The 21227-nt window shown below is 44.7% G+C and overlaps 1 protein-coding gene across 1 annotated transcript in view; it reads left to right on the top strand.

Moving 5' to 3' along the window:
• Nucleotides 1-21227, top strand: part of kif6 (kinesin family member 6) — a 406644-nt gene that overhangs the window by 288863 nt on the left and 96554 nt on the right. The window contains exon 14 of the mRNA XM_078213528.1: nucleotides 14938-15040. Within this exon, the coding sequence (XP_078069654.1) occupies nucleotides 14938-15040 (103 nt within the window). The remainder of the gene's footprint in view (nucleotides 1-14937; nucleotides 15041-21227) is intronic.

Raw genomic sequence — 21227 nt, 5'->3', positions numbered from 1 at the left:
TCCTTCTGCACTGTAGGGATTCCATGAAACGTGTGTTCTACTTTCTCCCCTCAGATGCTGAGTTTCTCCGGCATTTTCTGTTTTCGCTTCAGATTCCAGCATCCGCAGTATTTTGTCTTTATCCTCAGAATTCATACCTTACAAGGCTGCAGGTTTCTGTATTTTTATCAGTGCCCATTAAACATGAAAAAAAAAATCAGATATTCTCCATTTTATTATTTTTGGGAGAGGTTTTACCCAAAAAGGGGTTCTGGAGTTGAGAGAGTGGATATGAAGCCACAATGCGATCAGCTATGATCCTGTTGAATGGCAGAGTAGGCTTGATGGACTGAATGGTCTCCCCCTCATACTTCTTATTTGCTTACATTCACTCTCTAAGGAGAGTAGTAGTCTCTCAACTGGGCTGCAACTCTTCACAGCCTTGCCAGCTTGTCAGTTTTACTTAAGAAGCACTCCCTGATTGACCCTGGCGAGTTGCAAACAGCTCCGGAGATAAGTCCAGTGGCAGCCAAATGCTGAAGGGTCGGTTAAAACAACAGTTAATGACCTGTTTACATGTGGCAGTTACTTATCTAACAGCTCCAAGAGCTATCCCCATTCACCTACAAAACCACATAGCTGAAACCTGGAAGAGTGCAGGATCCTGGCCCAATTACTAATGGGTCAGGATCCACTAATTACCCGATTCGCTAATGTCCTTTAGGGAAGGAAATCTGCCTTTCTTAGCTGGTCTGGCCTACATGTGACTCCAGAGCCACAGCAAAGTGGTCGATTCTCAACTGCCTTCTGAAATGTCCGAGCAAGCCACCCAGTTTCAAGGGCAACTAAGGATGGGCAATAAATGTGCAGAAGCAATTTTACAACTCGTCCGCTTCATCCTGGACCACAAGGTCTTCACCTTCAACAACCAGTTCTTCATCCAGACACACGGAACAGCCACGGGGACCAAATTCGCACCTCAATATGCCAACATCTTCATGCACAGGTTCGAACAAGACTTCTTCACCGCACAGGACCTTCAACCGATGCTATACGCTAGATACATCGATGATATTTTTTTCCTTTGGAGTCATGGTGAGCGATCACTGAATCAACTATATGATGACATCAACAAGTTCCATCCCACCATCAGACTCACCATGGACTACTCTCCGGAATCGGTTGCATTCTTGGACACACGCATCTCCATTAAGGACGGTCACCTCAGCACCTCACTGTACCGCAAGCCCACGGATAACCTCACGATGCTCCACTTCTCCAGCTTCCACCCTAAACACGTTAAAGAAGCCATCCCCTACGGACAAGCCCTCCGAATACACAGGATCTGCTCGGATGAGGAGGATCGCAACAGACACCTCCAGACGCTGAAAGATGCCCTCATAAGAACAGGATATGGCGCTCGACTCATCGATCAACGGTTCCGACACGCCACAGCGAAAAACCGCACCGACCTCCTCAGAAGACAAACACGGGACACGGTGGACAGAGTACCCTTCGTCGTCCAGTACTTCCCCGGAGCGGAGAAGCTACGGCATCTCCTCCGGAGCCTTCAACATGTCATTGATGAAGACGAACATCTCGCCAAGGCCATCCCCACACCCCCCACTTCTTGCCTTCAAACAACCGCGCAACCTCAAACAGACCATTGTCCACAGCAAACTACCCAGCCTTCAGGAGAACAGTGACCACGACACCACACAACCCTGCCACAGCAACCTCTGCAAGACGTGCCGGATCATCGACACGGATGCCATCATCTCACGTGAGAACACCATCTACCAGGTACACGGTACCTACTCTTGCAACTCAGCCAACGTTGTCTACCTGATACGCTGCAGGAAAGGATGTCCCGAGGCATTGTACATTGGGGACACCATGCAGACGCTACGACAATGGATGAGTGAACACCGCTCGACAATCACCAGGCAAGACTGTTCTCTTCCTGTTGGGGAGCGCTTCAGCAGTCACGGGCATTCAGCCTCGGATCTTCAGGTAAGCGTTCTCCAAGGCGGCCTTCATGACACCCGACAGCGCAGAGTCGCTGAGCAGAAACTGATACCCAAGTTCCGCACACATGAGGACGGCCTAAACCGGGATGTTGGATTTATGTCACATTATCAGTAACCCTCACAGCTTGCCTCCTGGACTTGCAGGCTGTCCTGTCTGGAGACAATACACATCTCTTTAACCTGTGCTTAATGCTCCCTCCACCCACATTGTCTGTAGCTTTAAGACCTGGCTGGCTGTAGGGATTCGCATTCTAATCAGTATTCTGTAACTTGATTTTGTGTCTCTGTGCACTGTTTGAGAGCACATTTCCACTCCATCTGACGAAGGAGCAGCGCTCCGAAAGCTTATGGTATTTGCTACCAAATAAACCTGTTGGACTTTAACCTGGTGTTGTTCAAACTCTTACTGTGTTCACCCCAGTCCAACGCCGGCATCTCCACATAATAAATGCTGGCCAGCCAGCGACGCCCACGTCCCACGAATGAATAAAAGCAAACATCACTTTTGGGGAATTTAACTCCCTGCGTGCACTCAAACCCACCTCGTGTTGCTTGTTAAAATTCTGTCCTTTTAAGTCAGTTTTAATTGCACCGCTTTGTGAAAGGCCTTTTTCTATCATAGAGTACTCCATCTGCCAGGAGGACTAAAAAACATCTACAGACGAATGCATTGAAAATAGTCAGTGAAACACCTGATGGAAGTGTATTATAGAGCACTGATTATTAAAGATTCTTATTCTTGAATCCTAAGGGAGCTAGTTGATAATGTGTTAATTCGCTGACATATATCCTGCTGTTTTCTCATTATATCCTTGGATAGAAGTGAAATAGCAGTCAGGTTTCCATTTCAGGGGATTCTGTGCACATGTCGGTGATTTGCTTTTGTGGTCTGCTTTGAATATTGTATTCCTGCTTTCCCATTTAATATGAAAAACAGTTCTTGCGCGGGGGAAAAAAGAATAAAACCTTCCTTGACCAAATCAGTGATCAAAGGCCAGAATACCAGATCTGTTGCTATTTTCCTCTCTCATTTTCAGCGGTCTTTTTTGCGTGAAGCAGTTGAAGTCACGTCAGAAAAAAAAGGGAGTTTGTTCTGCTAACATTCAGATCAGGCAGGGTGCCTGCACTTTGGCGGACCGTAACAGCAGGTAACCAAACAGCTTAGCTGTCGGGTGCTCAGCCAGTACCAAGGTTTCCCAACTTGGATGCCTCGGTACCAGCACACAGTTTGAGAACACTTGCCAATCGGCACACCTTTCTCCATAAAGGAGCTAGTTAACAGGTCACTCTGCTGAGCAACTCCCCACTGAGTGCAGAGATGCGACTTTGTTGGGAAAGATAAATCATAAGATCATAGGAGCAAAGTTAGGCCATTTGTCCCATCAAGTCTGCTCCGCCATTCAATCGTGGCTGATAAATTTCTCAACCCCACTCCTCCGCCTTTTCCCCATAACCTTTCATCCCCTTACTAATCAAGAACTGATGTATCTCTGTCTTAAGTACACTCAATATCTTGGCCTCCACAATCTTCCATGGCAATGAATTCCTTTTTGATTGATTCGATTTGATTTTGATTTTATTTATTATTATCACATGTATTGGGATACAGTGAAAAGTATTGTTTCTTGCACGCTATGCAGACAAAGCATACCGTTCACAAAGAAGGAAAGGAAAGAGTACAGGATGTTGTGTTACAGTCATAGCTGGGGTGTAGAGAAAGATCAACTGAATGCGAGGTAGGTCCATTCAAAAGTCTGACGGCAGCAGGGAAGAAGCTGTTCTTGAGTCGGTTGGTACGTGACCTCAGTCTTTTGTATCTTTTTCCCGATGGAAGAAGGTGGAAGAGAGAATGTCCGGGGTGCGCGGGGCCCTTAATTATGCTGGCTGCTTTGCCGAGGCAGCGGGAAGTGTAGACAGAGTCAATGGATGGGAGGCTGGTTTGTGTGATGGATTGGGCTACATTCATGACCTTTTGTCGTTTCTTGAGGTCTTGGGCAGAGCAGGAGCCATACCAAGCTGTGATACAGCCAGAAAGAATGATTTCTATGGTGCATCTGTAAAAGTTGGTGAGAGTCGATTCCATTGATTCACCACCCTCTGGCTGAAGGAATTCCTCCTCATCTCCATTCTAAAGGGTCGTCCCTTCACTCTGAGGCTGTGCCCTCGAATCTTAGTCTCTCCTACTAATGGAAACATCTTTTCCATGTCCACTCTATCCAGGCCTTTCAGTATTCTGTAAGTTTCAATGAGATCCTCCCCTCATCTTTCTAAGCTGTATCAAGTACAGACCCAGAGTCCTTAAATGCTCCTCATACGTCAAGCTTTTCATTCCCGGGATCGTTCTCATTCAAATCAAATAAACCTGTAAGCAGGAAAGGTCTTTTCATATTGCCTTGGAAAAAATAGGATGTGGATGGAGCAAGGTTAGAGTTGACCGTCTGCTAATTACTCAGCCCATGACATTTGCATTGAAGGAAAGGTTGCTTGTGCATGTTTGAACTTATTAATGCAAATATAAAGGCCTCGATTTTCGCGACTCCATTTAAGTCAGAACAAGGTTAGATGGAATTAAAACCTGTTGGGTTGGACCAAATTCTGGGATTCTTGTTCCCATTCTTATGGGAGTTTTAAGGCTCGGGATAAGGATGCAGATAGTGAGTCCACATGCAGCAATCCAGTCCTTGCCTACTCCACTGCGAGTGTGGGCATTTTATCTCCCACCATTTCTGTGGAGTCCAGCTCATTTTGACAGGCAGCATGGCTCTCAGCATCTCAGGGCAGTCTTGAAGCATGGGGAAGCCTAATCTGGGGTCAGGGATATTTTTACAGGTAAGTTCAAAAGGTTTTGTCAATTTCACATGTCAGAATGGGCAATTTATGCCATAATGGAATGGTGTATAATAAGCTGAATATACCTAATTAATGTTAGGACTTTCTTTAGAAAAGGTAAGTGATCATCAAATTGACCAGTATTCTAGAATGTGCATTACAGTATTTTATCCAGTAGATAGTTGCTGTTCTGTATTCAAGAATATTGAGATTAAGGTTTTAATTTGTCAGTCTTCCCCTGTGATTTTTTTTTCACTGACAGCCCAGTCATTTGAGCATTTTAATGTATTCAGCTACAGAAGCTTTATTAACTCAAATGTTTTTGGAATTCCATTATGAATGCTTGGTTAAACTCCAAGCCCAACTCAGCAATGGTTCATGATACAGCTATCAAGGGGACTGTGAGATTTGTTTTGACCAACACTTTTATGAGCAATTAATAGGATTAAAGTTTTTTGAAGAGGATTTAAATTGGCTTTTAGTGTTGACAGTTTTATTAGCACTTAAGATGATTGCTTTTTTTCAAATCGGAAATGAATGGATGTGCATTTGATTGACAGTTTTATGAACTCATAAGAGGACGGAAGTCTTTTAACAAGATTTTTGAATGACTGTCTATTTTGAAAATATCATGAGCATTCCAAAGATTTCCCAATGTTATCATTGGGCCCACAAATGCTGTCTATAGTGGATACTGGGTAAGTGGGCATGGAAAATATAGAACAGGCATGGGAGATATGAGGGAATATGGGGAACATGAAGGGGGCATGGGAGTTGTGTGGAGTGTGGTTGGGGGTTGGGGGCTGTGAGGTGTAAGGGCTAGCTAGTAGGTCACCTAACTTGTGGGCCTTGGCATCTGCCACCTTGTACGAGTGTTGGGCCTGCTTTTGAGATGGCAGTTGTGACTCTAGCCTGTTCCCACCCAACCTTGAAAATTGTGTGTGCGGGCACTGCCAGGTAGGAGGCGTTGATCCCTGACATCAGGAGATGGCTCAACTCATGATTCCTGACCCTAACATTATAATCCGGTCTGTAGACTCCAAAGCTGATTAATCCAATGCCCTCCTAGCCTCCTTGTCACATTCTACACACCATAAACTCGAGGGCTTCCAAAACTCACACCCGATACTGCTTTTCATCCTCCTGTACTTCCTGCCTTCTGACTAAACAAGCCTCAATTTTAAAATTATCATTCTTGTTTCCAAATCCATCTCTGGCTGGCCCTTCTATCTCTATAATCTTCAGCTCTGCAGCCCTCCAAGATATCTGTGCTTCTCTAATTCCAGCCTCTTGAGCATCCTATTTTTAATTGTTCTACCATTGGCAGCCAGGCCTTTAGCTCCCAAGGCTCGATGCTCTGCAATTCCCTGCGTAAACCTCTCCAACCCGTTACCTCACTTCTTCCTTCAGCAAACTCCCTAAAATCTATCTCTTTGACCAGGTTTCTTGTCATCGGTCCCAACACCTCTTTGTGTGGCTTGGTGTCGTATTTTGTCTCATATTGCCGCTCCAAAATGCCTTGGACATTTTTATGATGTTTTCGAAAAAAATCTGCTGCATTTATTTTTGAATTTGGACCCCTTTGCCCCTTCATCATCTGAAGTGCTTTGGGATTTTTTTTTTGCAGCATGTGGTCACTTAAGTAGAGAGATGCTTTGCATTGCAAGTGGCGTCTCTCCACATATTTTCTCCTACTGAGCAGTTTTAAGAAAGTTGTTTGGAGAACACAGTGGATAAATGCCACCATCTGGAATAGAGTATCCCTGAGTTCATGCACATTTAGCCTTTGCGAAATGTAACATTAGGCTGACAATGGAAAAAAGCCACTTTTTCAGAAAGCGGTGAACATATAAACACGCTTATAATGCCTCTTTTCCTCTTGGCCTTGCTTTAGGATATACTTAGCCTTTATAAGATCATGCTACCAATTGAGGGGACTGAGCTCATCCCTCAATCAGCATGACTTTTGTTCTGAAAGCTAATCTGCATCTGTTTGCAATTGTTTGTTTTTCTTCCATTGATTCCAAGCAAACCCAGCAAAAATTATCCACCACCTACTGTGGCTGGTTTTTAAGGTCAACCACTTGTGGCCATTTAAGGCCATTTATTTATGACCAAGTACTTTGAGAAAATGAACTTAGAAATATTATACAGCTGTGACCTTCTACTCGGTCCAAATACGGCCGTGTATTTGAAAAAGCTGCGCCATAGTGGGTAAACGCATTCATTTTTCAAAAAAAGAAGCAGCAGCGTAAAATCAGGCTTTTGCCATCGTGCCTTCATATCTCCAGCTATCATGTGGCTGCCCCCAAAGTCAGAATAAGCTCGCAAAGAAGTCTTCTTTACCTGTGAATCAACAGATTTAAAGTTTATTTATCAATGTCACAAGTAGGCTTACATTAACACTGCAATGAAGTTACTGTGAAAATCCCCAAGTCGCCACACTCCGGTGCCTGTGCGGGTACACTAAGGGAGAATTTAGTATGGCCAATGCATCCAACCGGCACATCTTTCGGACTGTGGGAGGAAACCAGAGCACCCGGAGGAAACCCACGGATGTAGTAAAGGAATAGGAGTCAATGCTGATGTAAAGAGCAGCCATTATGCAATAGATCACGCATTCTAGTCAATAACAGATAGTTTCCGGCCTTGGTTACCATTTATTGGCTTATTTTTTATGTATTTCTGGTATAACTTTGTATTTGATTTGATTTATTATTGTCACATGCATTGGGGTCCAGTGAAAAGTATTGTTTCTTGCGCACTATACAGACAAAACATTCCATTCATAGAGTACATAGGAGAGAAGGAAACGAGAGGGTGCAGAATGTAGTGTTACAGTCATAGCTAGGGTGTAGAGAAAGATAAACTTAATACAAGGTAGTTTCATTCAAAAGTCTGATGGCAGCAGGGAAGAAGCTGTTCTTGAGTTGTTTGGTACGTGACCTCAGATTTTTGTATCTTATTCCCGACGGAAGAAAGTGGAAGAGAGAATGTCCGGTGTGCGTGGGGTCCTTAATTATGCTGGCTGCTTTTCCGAGGCAGCAGGAAGTGTAGACGGAGTCAATGGGTGGGAGGCTGATTTGCGTGATGGATTGGGCTACGTTCATCACCTTGTGGTGTAGGCACACTAGGGGAGTCATGGTCATTTTCTCCACGAGTGTAGTATCAAATTTCTGGCAGTGGTGTTCAGGCGATTCGGAATCTCCAAGCCGATTACTCATAGATCTACAAATTTTCAACTTGTTTTGCCAGTGAAGCTAATAACAACTCTCACTTCTGAGTCAGAGGGTTGTGAGTTCAAGTCACACTGCAGAGCTTGCACACACAAAATCCAGTACACCCACAGTACTGAGAGAATTCCCGTGTAGACGAGAGCGGAGACTGTAGGGAGGATGAGCAAACTGATCATGGCACTCTGGTACAGGGAGCCTTTCAAGTGGGGGGGTGAGAAGAGAAATGAGGGGTAGCAGATTTAAAACAGAACTGAGGAGAAACTCAATTCTCAAAGGGAACCTCTTTCCCTTTGAGAAGTTCTCTCAGAGGGTTGTGAATGTGTGGAACTCACTACCTCAGGGTGTGGTGGATGCCAGGACATTGAGTAAATTTTGAGAAACAGATTTTTAATTAGTAATTGGTTGCAGGGTTATGGAGAATTGGCAGGAAAGCGGTGTTGAGGCCGAGATGAGATCAACCATGATCGTCTTGAATGGTGGAGCAGGTTCGATGGACTGAATGGCCTCCTCCTGCTGTTATGTTCCTTATCCTGCACTTTTGGATATTTTGTTTCTTCGGATGAGAAGTTAAGCCAGGACCCAGCCTGTTCTCTCCGATGAACGTAGAAGATCCACAACTACTGTTTTGAAGAAGAGCAGTGGAGTTTTCCCCGCGCGTGCTGACCAATAGTTATCCCTTGATCAGCAGCACAAAAACAGATTATCTGATCATTAACGCATTGCTGTTTGTGCACAAACTGACCAATCTTAGACATCCTGAGGATGTGAAAAGCCACATAGAAATGTAAGTCTTTCCAGTTTTTAATCAGGTTTACATTACCAGCAGTAGGCAGCAGCATGTAGGGCAATAATAACACCTTCGCCACTTGGCCTTCCTTTCCCATATCCAATCATTTCTGAGTACTTCAGACACTGATTGTATTGATGCTCCAAATATAGCATCCAGTAACAGAACGCATTGTATAATAATTGAAGGAATGTGGTCTGTGGCCATAAAAAAGTGTATTCCAGTTAAATTCCCTAGTCGCCAGACTCCGGCGCCTGTTCGGGTACACTGAGGGAGAATTTAGCACGGCCAATGCACCTAACCAGCACGTCTTTCGGACTGTGGGAGGAGACCGGAGCACCCGGAGGAAACCCCACGCAGACAAGGGGAGAACGGGCAAACTCCACAAAGAGTGGAGATAACAGGCAAGCTCGGAATCGAACCCGGGTCCCTGGCTCTGTGAGGCAGCAGTGCCACCGTGCTGCCCCCTTGTGGTGGGAGGGGGCGGGAGAATTGGGGCAAGAAGGATAATCTGACCGCCAGGCCTCTCTTATGGAATATTTGCAAATTGGTAAATGATTGTTTCCTTTTTCAGTTGTTTTACACCAATAGATTTCATTACACACCAATTACATTACACAAGGTTTAGTCTGCTGTTTTGGCTTTATATCCATCACACATATACCTGGCCTTAGAGTAAAGGAGCTCTCTTTACCCAATGCTTTTGTTGTTTATGAATCGCTTGATTACAGTAGAAAGAAAAATGTAATGTCGTCCTTGGTACTTTGTTTACTGGTTGGATCGCATTTTGTGACTGTGTTGTTTATGCCAGGAATCTACTCAGACAACCCAGTTTTTCCAATCCTAAGGACAAGACGCAGCAAATTAAAAATCTTGTGCAATTTTGCCCTATTCTGAAATGTTTCCATCCAAATGATTTAACCCCATGCAGTTCTGTAACTTGGAAAATATAAGCACATTTATAAACAGACTGTGATTGCTGCTGCACAGTGGAAGATGCCTCTAATTGCTGCATTCCCCCTTAAGGCCTGGGGTCAGATACAGAGCGTGCCCATGGACGACAGTGGTTAGCACTGCTGCCTCACAGCGCCAGGGACCCGGGTTCAAATCCAGCCTCAGGTCACTGTCTGTGTGGAGTTTGCACATTCTCCTTGTGCCGTCGTGGTTTTCCTCCGGGTGCTCCGGTTTCCTCCCACAATCCAGAGATGTGCGGGTTACGGGGAGTAGTGAGATAAATGCCTGGGGTTCTGGTGATAGAGCCTGGGTAAAATGCTCTGTCGGAGAGTCGGTGCAGATCAATGGGCCGAATGGCCTCCTTCTGCACTGTAGAGATTCTATGGTTTCTATGATTCAGGAGTCACCAATGTGTAGTATTAATGTTGCATGATACTGGGCAGCCTTACAGAGGTAAATCTAAAAATGAACAAGGAGCCACGAGTACCGCATGTCACTCTGTAATTTATGACAGCTTTGGTCGTGGACCATTCTCACTTCAAATATGGCTGCCACTAAGAATACTGAGAAGCAGTACAACTGTTCGTGGGAGGTGGGCAGAACTTACCAGCTGATATTTCTGATATACAATTTCCTATGGTTCTTAAAGAAAGAATTTACATTTGAAGACAATGGCACTGAGAGAATACTGCATCTTTGAGAAACAGTTGTTCAGATTTTATATTGAAACCTGGCCTCATCTGCTTAATAAGAAGTTTCACAACACCAGGTTAAAGTCCAACAGGTTTATTTGGTAGCAAAAGCTACTAGCTTTCGGAGTGCTGCTCCTTCGTCAGGTAAGTGGGAGTTCTGTTCACAAACAGGGCATATAAAGACACAAACTCAATTTACAAAATAATGGTTGGAATGCAAGTCTTTACAGGTCTTAAAGGTACAGACAATGTGAGTGGAGAGAGCGTTAAGCACAGGTTAAAGAGATGTGTATTGTCTCCAGACACGACAGTTAGTGAGATTTTGCAAGCCTAGGCAAGTCGTGGGGGTTACAGATAATGTGACATGAACCCAAGATCCTGGTTGAGGCCATCTTCATGTATGCGGAACTTGGCTATCAGTCTCTGCTCAGCGACTCTGCGTTGTGTGTCGGTAAGGCCGCCTTGGAGAACGCTTACCCGAAGATCAGAGGCCGAACGCCCGTGACTGCTGAAGTGTTCCCCAACAGGAAGAGAACAGTCTTGCCTGGTGATTGTCAAGCGGTGTTCATTCATCTGTTGTCGCAGTGTCTGCATGGTCTCCCCAATGTACCATGCCTTGGGACATCCTTTCCTGCAGTGCATCAGGTAGACAACGTTGGCTGAGTTGCAAGAGTATGTACCGTGTACCTGGTGAATGGTGTTCTCACGTGAGATGATGGCATCCGTGTCGATGATCCGGCACATCTTGCAGAGGTTGCTGTGGCAGGGTTGTGTGGTGTCGTGGTCACTGTTCTCCTGAAGGCTGGATAGTTTGCTGCGGAAAATGGTCTGTTTGAGGTTGTGCGGTTGTTTGAAGGCAAGAAGTGGGGGTGTGGGGATGGCCTTGGCAAGATGTTCGTCTTCATCAATGACATGTTGAAGGCTCCGGAGAAGAAAGGTACTCTGTCCGCCGTGTCCCGTGTTTGTCTTCTGAGGAGATCGGTGCGGTTTTTCGCTGTGGCGCGTCGGAACTGTCGATTGATGAGTCGAGTGCCATATCCTGTTCTTATGAGGGCATCTTTCAGCGTCTGGAGGTATCTGTTGCGATCCTCCTCATCTGAGCAGATCCTGTGTATTCGGAGGGCTTGTCCGTAGGGGATGGCTTCTTTAACGTGTTTAGGGTGGAAGCTGGAGAAGTGGAGCATCGTGAGGTTATCCGTGGGCTTGCGGTACAGTGAGGTGCTGAGGTGACCGTCCTTAATGGAGATGCATGTGTCCAAGAATGCAACCGATTCCGGAGAGTAGTCTATGGTGAGTCTGATGGTGGGATGGAACTTGTTGATGCCATCATTTCGTTGTTTCAGTGATTGTTCACCATGAGTCCAAAGGAAGAAAATGTCATCGATGTATCTCGTGTATAGCATCGGGTTGAAGGTCCTGGGCGGTGAAGAGGTCTTGTTCGAACCTGTGCATGAAGATGTTGGCATATTGAAGTGCAAATTTGTTCCTCATGGCTGTTCCGTGTGTCTGGATGAAGAACTGGTTGTTGAAGGTGAAGACACTGTGGTCCAGGATGAAGCGGATGAGTTGTAAAATTGCATCTGGAGACCTGCAGTTGTCGGCGTTTAGTATTGAGGCAGTTGCAGCAATGCCATCGTCGTGGGGGATGCTGGTGTAAAGTGCTGAGACATCCATTGTGACGAGGAGTGCTCCTGGTTCAACTGCTCTATGTGTGCTGAGTTTTTGTAGGAAGTCCGTAGTGTCGCGACAAAAGCTGGGGGTTCTTTGTACAGTGGGTTTCAGGATGCCCTCGACGTAGCCGGAGAGGTTCTTGCACAGGGTCCCATTGCCCGATACGATGGGACGGCCGGGTGTGTTTGTCTTGTGTATCTTCGGGAGGCAGTAGAGATTTCCAACGCGGGGAGTACGTGGGATGAGAGCACGGAGGGTGCTCTGAAGGTCCGGATCAAAGGTCTTGATCAGTCTGTTGAGTTGACGGGTGTGTTCTTTGGTTGGATCTGTGGGTACTATCTGTAGTGTTCCTCGTTGTTCAGTTGTTGGTACACTTCTTTGCAGTAATCCGTTCTGTTCAGTATGACGATGGCCCTCTTTGTCTGCTGGTTTGATGACAATGTTGCGGTTGGTCTTGAGAGCGTGGATGGCGTTGCGTTGTGCTTGGGTGATGTTCGGGGCTGTCTTGTGAGTGCGGCTGATGAATCTGGTGTTGACGCACCTCCTGACGGCTTGGGCATACATGTCAAGTCGAGGGCAGCGGCCTTCCGGAGGAGTCCAATTCGACTCTTTCCTCTTCGGTTGCTGCACTGCGGATCTCTCTGTTGGCTGTTCTGGTTCATTGGCTGTCTCATTGTGTTTGCTGTTGGCCTCTTGGGGTTTGTGAAAGAACTCCCGCAGCCTCATTCGCCTGATGAATTCCTCTGTGTCCGCTGCGAGACTGATGGGGTCTATTTTGGTGGTGGGGCAGAAATTGAGCCCTCGGCTGAGAACTTCGATTTCATCTGGTTGAAGTGTGAAGTCCGACAAGTTGACAATGGACTTTCCTGCATTGGTACTGTTTTCTACTGTGGTACCGGGGGAGGCTTGGTTCCTGCTGGTGGTGATGCCGAGTTTCTCAAGTTTCCTGTTCTTGGTGTGCATGTAGATGGTGTAGTTCCTTTGTCTCGTCTGCTTGGCAGAGTTTCGCAGCTGGTCTGCGACCTGAGCGCAAGTTGAGAATATGGATTCGATCTTGGTTTCCAGGCTGCGGCGTTTGCTGTAGAGTTGGTGTATGAGGTGTTTGAGGAGTGTGAGAGAGGTGCGACGGCAAAGTCTCTCAGCGTAGTCTGTGTTAAAGGTTGACCTGAGTGGGTTCGTGATTTGTAGTCCTTTCGGTATCTTGTCTGCTTTCTTGCATCTTTGTAGAAACTTGATGTCTGTGTCGATACGCGCGATCTTCTTGGAGATCCTCTCCACTTAGAGCCGGCAGTTTGCGGTGTCGATGGTAGTCATGATGTGGAGATGCCGGCGTTGGACTGGAGCAAACACAGTAAGAAGTCTCACAACACCAGGTTAAAGTCCAACAGGTTTATTTGGATTTTGCTACCAAATAAACCTGTTGGACTTTAACCTGGTGTTGTGAGACTTCTTACTGTGTTTACCCCAGTCCAACGCTGGCATCTCCACATCATCTCATCTGCTTATTCCAGTAAAAGACTCAATGTGCTTTGAAGCATCAGCTTCGACAATGAGACTAAATCTGTAGATTAACTTAGAGGCAAGAGTGTTACCAACTGAACTATGTGTGTGCGATACTGCTTTTGACAAATAGCAGAAGTGATGTCACTTCCTGTCCTGCTATTGGGAGAAATGCTCTTCTTATTAAATACTTCCCTTTCAATTTAGTGCATCTTTGTTGCCCCCCTCTCATAAAAGTATATCCTTCCTCATGTATGAAAATCAAAATTGCTGTGGTGTGGTCTCGGCAAAGTCTCGTTCACTTTCAATAAGATTCATTTACTATTGCATTGTAACCCTCCTGTAATAAATCCAAATATACCATTTCCCTTCCTTGTTGTTTCTCTCCCTACATGTTAGCTTTCTGTGTTTTGTGTACAAGGATACCCAAATCCCTCTGAATAACAACATTTATTAGTTTCTCCTATTTAAAAAAATAATCTGTTTTCCTATTCATACTACCAAGCCGATTTCTGTTGTCTTACAGTTTTTTACATTGTACCTCGTTGTGGTGAACCATAGTTGGTTACCACTATGAGTACTGAACCATAGTTGTTCAGCACTATGGGTGTTTGTAGATATGTTACTGTTGTCACTGTTGGGGTTAGGGTTGGGGGTGTTCTACCTGTTGATATTGTTCTGTGGTACACTCCAGTTGGCTCCACCTACCTGGAGGAGTATAAAGGTCACTGCACTGCCTGGTGACCCTTTAGTCTGGGATTGTATATTGTATATAGTAGCTCCATTCTTGTTAGTAATAAAAGCCTTTATTTCCCGGGTACAATCCAGCCTCCCGAGTGATTTAATCGCGCATCACTCGTGTTAATGCATTTCTCAGGATTTTTTTCTGTAGCTTCCTGACAACAATGTTGGTATATAAAGCCGCATTAATTTTAGGGTACTGTCGCATTAATTTTGAGATATTTTTTATGCATAACTAATGTTGCAAATTTCTTGCTTAATTAAGCATGTAGGTGAAAGTTGTAGATTTTGCTTTCGTACCAAGGAAAATCAGCAGGAAGTTCACTTGTTTTTGCTGCTTTTGACAGTGGGCAGAAACCCCGATAAATGCTTTGCACCTCTTTCATTAATTGACAGGTGACCTTTCACTTTTTATTGTGTAGCCGAGAGATTTCCACAATCAACACGCCATATTGGTTCTCCAATGTTTACAAAGAATGTATTCACTCAGTTGTTCTGCCTTCCCATCTATTCCACAGCAGGGGAAATGTCACTTGGACGTCAGGAGGCTTTTGAGATCTTCAGGAGGGACTATGCTGACAGTGTGACCATTGAAGACAACAAACAGCTTCTGAAGCAGAGGTGAGTCACTTCTGAAAGATACCTGATGAAGGACTAAAAAGAAAGACTGCGTGTTGTTTGAAGATTAGTCACTGGCTGCTTGACGCATTAAGGATCACACCATGGTGAATGCAGTGACAGCTTTCAGAAAAGTATTGAGACGCCCTCGTCTGTAGATGTATAACCATTGAAAGATCACCGGCCCCGACATTTCCATTATCATTAAGTAAGCAGCAATACATTACAGATGATTATCGTTGTTTTAGAACCTTGGTGAACCGCAAGCAAAGCCAGTCAAAAGTAATCAGGAACTGACCTGCAAGTCATTGCTAAGCCTGTTAAATAGCACTGGTGACCTGATGCCCTTTGTGCTGCTGCTTGCATGCTCGGCCATGCATGTTGAAGAAGAAATACTGAAAGGCTAACATTTATATAGCACCTGTCACAACTCCCGACTACTCCAAGATGCTTTACAGTGAATAAAGTGCTTTTTATGAAGTGTAGTTACTGTTGTAATATGGAAAATGTGACAGTCAATTGCACACAGCAAGATGCCATCAACAGGAATGTGATAATGATCAGTTCATTTGCTTTGCTGGTGTTAATTGAGGGATAAATGTGGGCCAGGACACCATCTTGCTCTTCTTCGAAACAGTGCTGTGGGATGTTTCTGTCCATTTAAGAGGTGGGGGTGGGATCTCGGTCTCATCTGAAAAATGGCATCTCAGACACTGCAACACTGCAGTCCTGCAGTGATACTTGAACACACAAGCTCTTGACTCAGAGGCAACTGTGCACCCAATTGTGCCAGGGCTGATAGCTATTAAAGTTAAAATTTATTTATTAGTCACAAGTAAGGCTTACATTAACACTGCAATGAAGTTACTGTGAAATTCTCCTAGTCGTCACATTCCAGCACCTGTTCGGGTCAATGCACCTAACCAGCATGTCTTTCAGACTGTGGGAGGAAACCGGAGCACCCGGAGGAAACCCACACAGGCATGGGCGAACGTGCAGACTCCAAACAGACAGTAACCCAAGCCGGGAATTGAACCCGGGTTCCTGGCGCTGTGAGGCAGCAGTGCTAACCACTGTGCCACCGTGCTGCCCCAATTAATGCCGGGTCACTAGCTAGCGTGATGAAGTCCACAATGACTAGTTGGGTATTAAATCAACAGACGTCACAATCTACACACTTCTGGCACATGGAAGTAGACTCACTCATTGCATTTGGTGCGTTAACTACTGGTACCACAGAGCTGAATTTTGCAGCACTAGCTTATACGGTCGTGTGGTATAGTATTCACACTGGAGAAGACTCGCATATATACATACATGCCCATACCCGCTGTACTCATCCAAATGGGAAATAAAAATGGGAGAGTGGAACAGTTTTTATTTTTGTACTATGAAGTGCTAGCTCCAGAGAAGTAGCATTTTGTATCTGGAATGGATTTATTTATCTAAAAATGAATGTACCAGACTTTCCAGTCGAAGAACTTGCAGCATTTTCTGTCCAAACCAAAAGAAGAATAGCCTCTTGGGTGAGGTACTTACAGCTCCCAGGAACATACAAGTGGGCCTTCAGGAAATGAAGGAAGAAGAGGGCCAAATTTGAAAAAGAAAAGACAATATTTGAGAAAGTACAGAGAAAGGAAAACAATTGTAGCAGGCGGGGGTGGGGGTGGGGTGGGGGGGGGGGGGGGGGGGGTGGGTGGGGGTGGTGGCGGACCTCGCAAAGGTCCATTGACCTCAGGCGGGATGCTCCAGTTTCGGGGCGAGCGCGGCCAGAGAATCCCACCCGAGATCTGCCGGAATGATGAATGAAAAACAAAAGCTCATTTTTTAAGGCTTAACAGTGGAGGAAAGCTGAACACTGCAGCTTCTCAGGAATTTTAACAGTTTTCAGTCTATGAACTGCTTAAATTAGATCCAGCCCCCCAAAAAATTGAGGGGCTCTTTGCAATGCTAAGATCCACAACTTGCCAGAACCTCTGTCTTTAAGATCCTAAGGTACCAGACATGTTATGAATTACGACAGTAATCAAGGGGGCCTATTTCCACTGCTATATTTTGATTAATGCAGACCATATTTGAACCGAAAGACAAGTGCTGAAATCTTGCTGCCGTTGACGCCAGCAGGATCTATGGTCTTGCCGATGGCACAACCCCACCGCAGGTTTCAACAAAATGCAATCAGCAGCAATTCCTGATTGTTGCCGATTTTAAAAGGTAATTTTTGCCCTTTTACTGTATTCTACGGCTCATTTGACTCTATGTTCTCACAGGTTTTTCTTTTCAGCTGCACAGTGGATTCTTCTGCCTTTCAGCCTTTCTTTTTTTCACATTTTGCTCAGCTTTCTGTAACCTGGGTGTTGACTCTGCGTTAACTCGGATCTGGCCATTGAACCTTGTTAGACAATCTCAAGCTGTGATCTCTAAAGGCAATGCTGTGAAGCAATAGTCAGAGTGAATAATATAAGATGATGCAGAATATTTTAATTTTATTTCTTTCCTATTTTCTTCATTTTGCTTTTGCTTTTGCATCATATAGATGTTAGTACCATCTGCAAATTTGGGCCTCCGGCAATGGACTCAACAACAATCCCAGTGCATTCTTGACCCGAATCACTCATTGGGCGGGATTTTCCAGCCGCTTTCGCCCTGAAACCCAAAACATCCCACCCCAGGTCAACGGACCTTTCCATGGCCCGCTCCTCACCTGTTACGATTCCCGTGGCGGGCGGAACGGGAAAATTCACCCCATTATGTTTCAAATCAGATCTGGGTCTTGAATGGGAATGCAAGTCCGAATGATGGAACGGGTGAGAGAGTTAGACAAGGAGCAGGTGATTTGGGAAGGGGGAGAGACCACAAATTGTGATCAGGAACAGGAGAGGCCAGAACATGGAGCGTCGGGGATGGGGAGAATCCACAATCAGAGGTTCATGAGTGGAGTGAGGCAGATCGAAGGCAGAAACAAGAAGTTGCCGAGTGCCAAGGTGAGCTGGTTAAAGGTCTACCTCGGTTCTCTGGGACCTTGTAGCTCTTTGGTCCTCACACCCACACCCATTCTACATGTCCCAGCCATTGTCAATTCATGTCAAACCTTACCCCTACCCATTCCCGTCCATCCATGCCCCTTATCGTGCCAATGGCAACTTCACCCCAACTTATCCCAGCTCATTCCTCCTCACGCACTACACTTTGCCTTTACACCTGTCAACTCATTCAATATCCACAATGGGCAGACCTCAGGAGCCATGCTGAGATCAAATAAAATAAAGTTCTAAATATCTCTTACAGACTTCACTTCATAACAAAAAAAAATGCATTGATAAAAACCCATTTAATACATTTAAATTCCATCAAATACTTAATCGCTTATAAAAATTAGCATATGTATTCATAACCCCACATCAAAGACAGCTAATCCCTTAATAACTTCCAAGAAGTGTCAGTCAAGCTGTGAGTATATAATTCCACAGTGTGATAATGACAAGTTTTGGAAGCAGTCAAACAATAATAATTCTATAATGGATTCTATAATGTCAACATCAACAATTAAAACTGCAAACATTGATTTTTTTTACCACAGAGACACTTGCAGGCTGTTTTCTTTTCCCTCAAAATTTAAAGGGCTGAGCATTTAAATAGCGTTATAGGTCCAAAGATTTCACCCGCCTTTTATGAGCATTTATGTCTACTCTAAAAAATCCTTAAGTCACACACTGCGGGATAAGGCCCTCGCTGCACTGAAAATGAAGCACTGAGTTCAAATGACCCTGCTGGTTTCTTGGTTCCACCATGTGTGAGTCACATCCTGTCCCCATTTCTGTACTGCCGGAAATAAGATCTGTTGGAAATGGGGGCAGGGACTTCGAGATCCGGAATCTAAGAAAAATCTAGGCCTGTGATTCTGTTCCTGAAGCAGATGTCATGTGTGCTCAAGTTGGACACAGACAAGTGAAAGTGCAACTTATTGCTTAACATATCGCATTCAGCATAAAGACACCAGAGACTAGTTGCTGGAGATATTGCAGCGACAAAACCAAATGTGTTCATGTTACTGTAAAGATGGCACCTGGAATAACTATAGCATGGATAGTCGAATAAATTGGATCAGGTTTCAGGATACAGACCAAAGCGAAATCTAATATTGGAAATGATCCTAGAAAAAGTGCACAAATCTATCAATCTCAGCTTTCAAAATTACAGTTGACCTAGCCTCAGTAGTTTTTTTGGGGAGTCAGTTTCCACTATCAGTCATAGCTGAGGTACCAAATCATAGAATCCTACGGTGCAGAAGGAGGTCATTTGGCCCATCGAGTCTGCACTGACCACAACCCCACCCAGGCCCTGTTCCCATAATGCCATGCATTTACCCTAGCTCGTCCCCTTGACACTAAGGGGCAGTTTAGCAAGGCCAATCCACCTAACCCGCAATCTTTGGAATGTGGGAGAAAACCGGAGCATCCGGGGGAAACCCACGCAGACACGGGGAGAATGTGTAAACTCCACACAGACAGTGACCCAAGCTGGGAATCGAACTCGGGTCCCTGGTGCTGCGAGGCAGCAGTGCTGACCACTGTGACACCGTGCTATGTTCCATAAGATCTTGATGTGGAGATGGCGGCGTTGGACTGGGGTAAACACAGTAAGTGTTTTAACAACATCAGGTTAAAGTCCAACAGGTTTATTTGGTAGCAAATGCCATTAGCTTTCGGAGCGCTGCTCCTTCGTCAGATGGAGTGGAAATCTGCTCTCAAACAGGGCATACAGAGACACAAAATCAAGTTACAGAATACTGATTAGAATACGAATCTCTACAGCCAACCAGGTCTTAAAGATACAGACAATGTGAGTGGAGGGAGCATTAAGCACAGTTTAAAGAGATGTGTATTGTCTCCAGACAGGACAGCCAGTGAGATTCTGCAAGTCCAGGAGGCAAGCTGTGGGGGTTACTGATAGTGTGACATAAACCCAACATCCCGGTTTAGGCCGTCCTCGTGTGTACGGAACTTGGCTATCAGTTTCTGCTCAGCGACTCTGCGCTGTCGTGTGTTGGCAGCGCTCCGAAAGCTAATGGCATTTGCTACCAAATAAACCTGTTGGGCTTTAACCTGGTGTTGTTAAAACTCTTACCATAAGATCTTTACAGCCACCTGAATGATAGATATAGCCATGTTGCATAGGAGCACTGGCATTTCCAACAGCATGCAGTTGAATAGATTATATTTAAGCAATATTTGTACTTGGAGACACTTGGAAGATCAAAGATTAACACAAACTAGAAGGGATAAGTAAAAGTCAAGTGGCCTATCAATGCTTATCCCTCTAGTACACGATACACTATCAATGAGGTGTCCAGTAGAAGTTTAATAGCCTCAATAATTCTTGTTTAATAGATAATATTTCAAGCATTTGTCACTCATTGACTAAAGAAGTTCAGTAGCGAATCGAAAAAGAAATACGCCAGCCTGTGGTAATTTCTTCCATACACTCAGAATTCCTCGGACTTGTACTGAATAATAGCAGTGTGAGACCTGGCAAAACCTACCAGGTTAATTTCCAACTTTCACAAGTCAACATGCTTTCACGCATTTATCATGACATTGAAAATAAAATCCCAACCGTACTGTGTTTGTAAATGAATGCGGTCAGTTTCTCATGACCACAACTGCATTGCAAAGCTGAATTAAGGTTGATTAATCACGCTCATTAAAACCCTGGGAAATAAAATATTATTTCTGACTCATCTGTAATTCGTAGCACAGTTGAAAGTTAAATCTGTCCATGTGGTACTTAGCCAATGAGTAAATTGATATTCCTTCCAGTTTGACCAAACTGTTGAAGTATTTCTGGCCATGTCCAATGGCAATGTATAGGATACTAAAAGGATGAATTTTGATGGGCTAATTACAAACATATATACTAATGTATCCACATGACCTTTGCTTATCCTTTCCAGATTTTATATTAATCTTTAATTTTCCTAGTGTCACCAAGCTTAAAAACGTTTCAATCTAATCCACTCATCTGTACCATACTGTTTTCTGGTTGCATTGTAAGAATCTCTGTTCTCCCTTTATAATGGAAACGATGGCCACAGGGTGAAGTCAGCCTTGTTGGCTTCCTGCACCAGAAGGTTGCGTGCAAATGGGATCTGGTGTCTCAGAGGTATGCTGGTAAATTGAGTTGTACAGGC

The sequence above is a fragment of the Mustelus asterias genome, chromosome 5 (assembly GCF_964213995.1).
Source record: "Mustelus asterias chromosome 5, sMusAst1.hap1.1, whole genome shotgun sequence".
NCBI lineage: Eukaryota > Metazoa > Chordata > Chondrichthyes > Carcharhiniformes > Triakidae > Mustelus > Mustelus asterias.
This window is presented reverse-complemented; position numbering and strand designations above follow the sequence as displayed.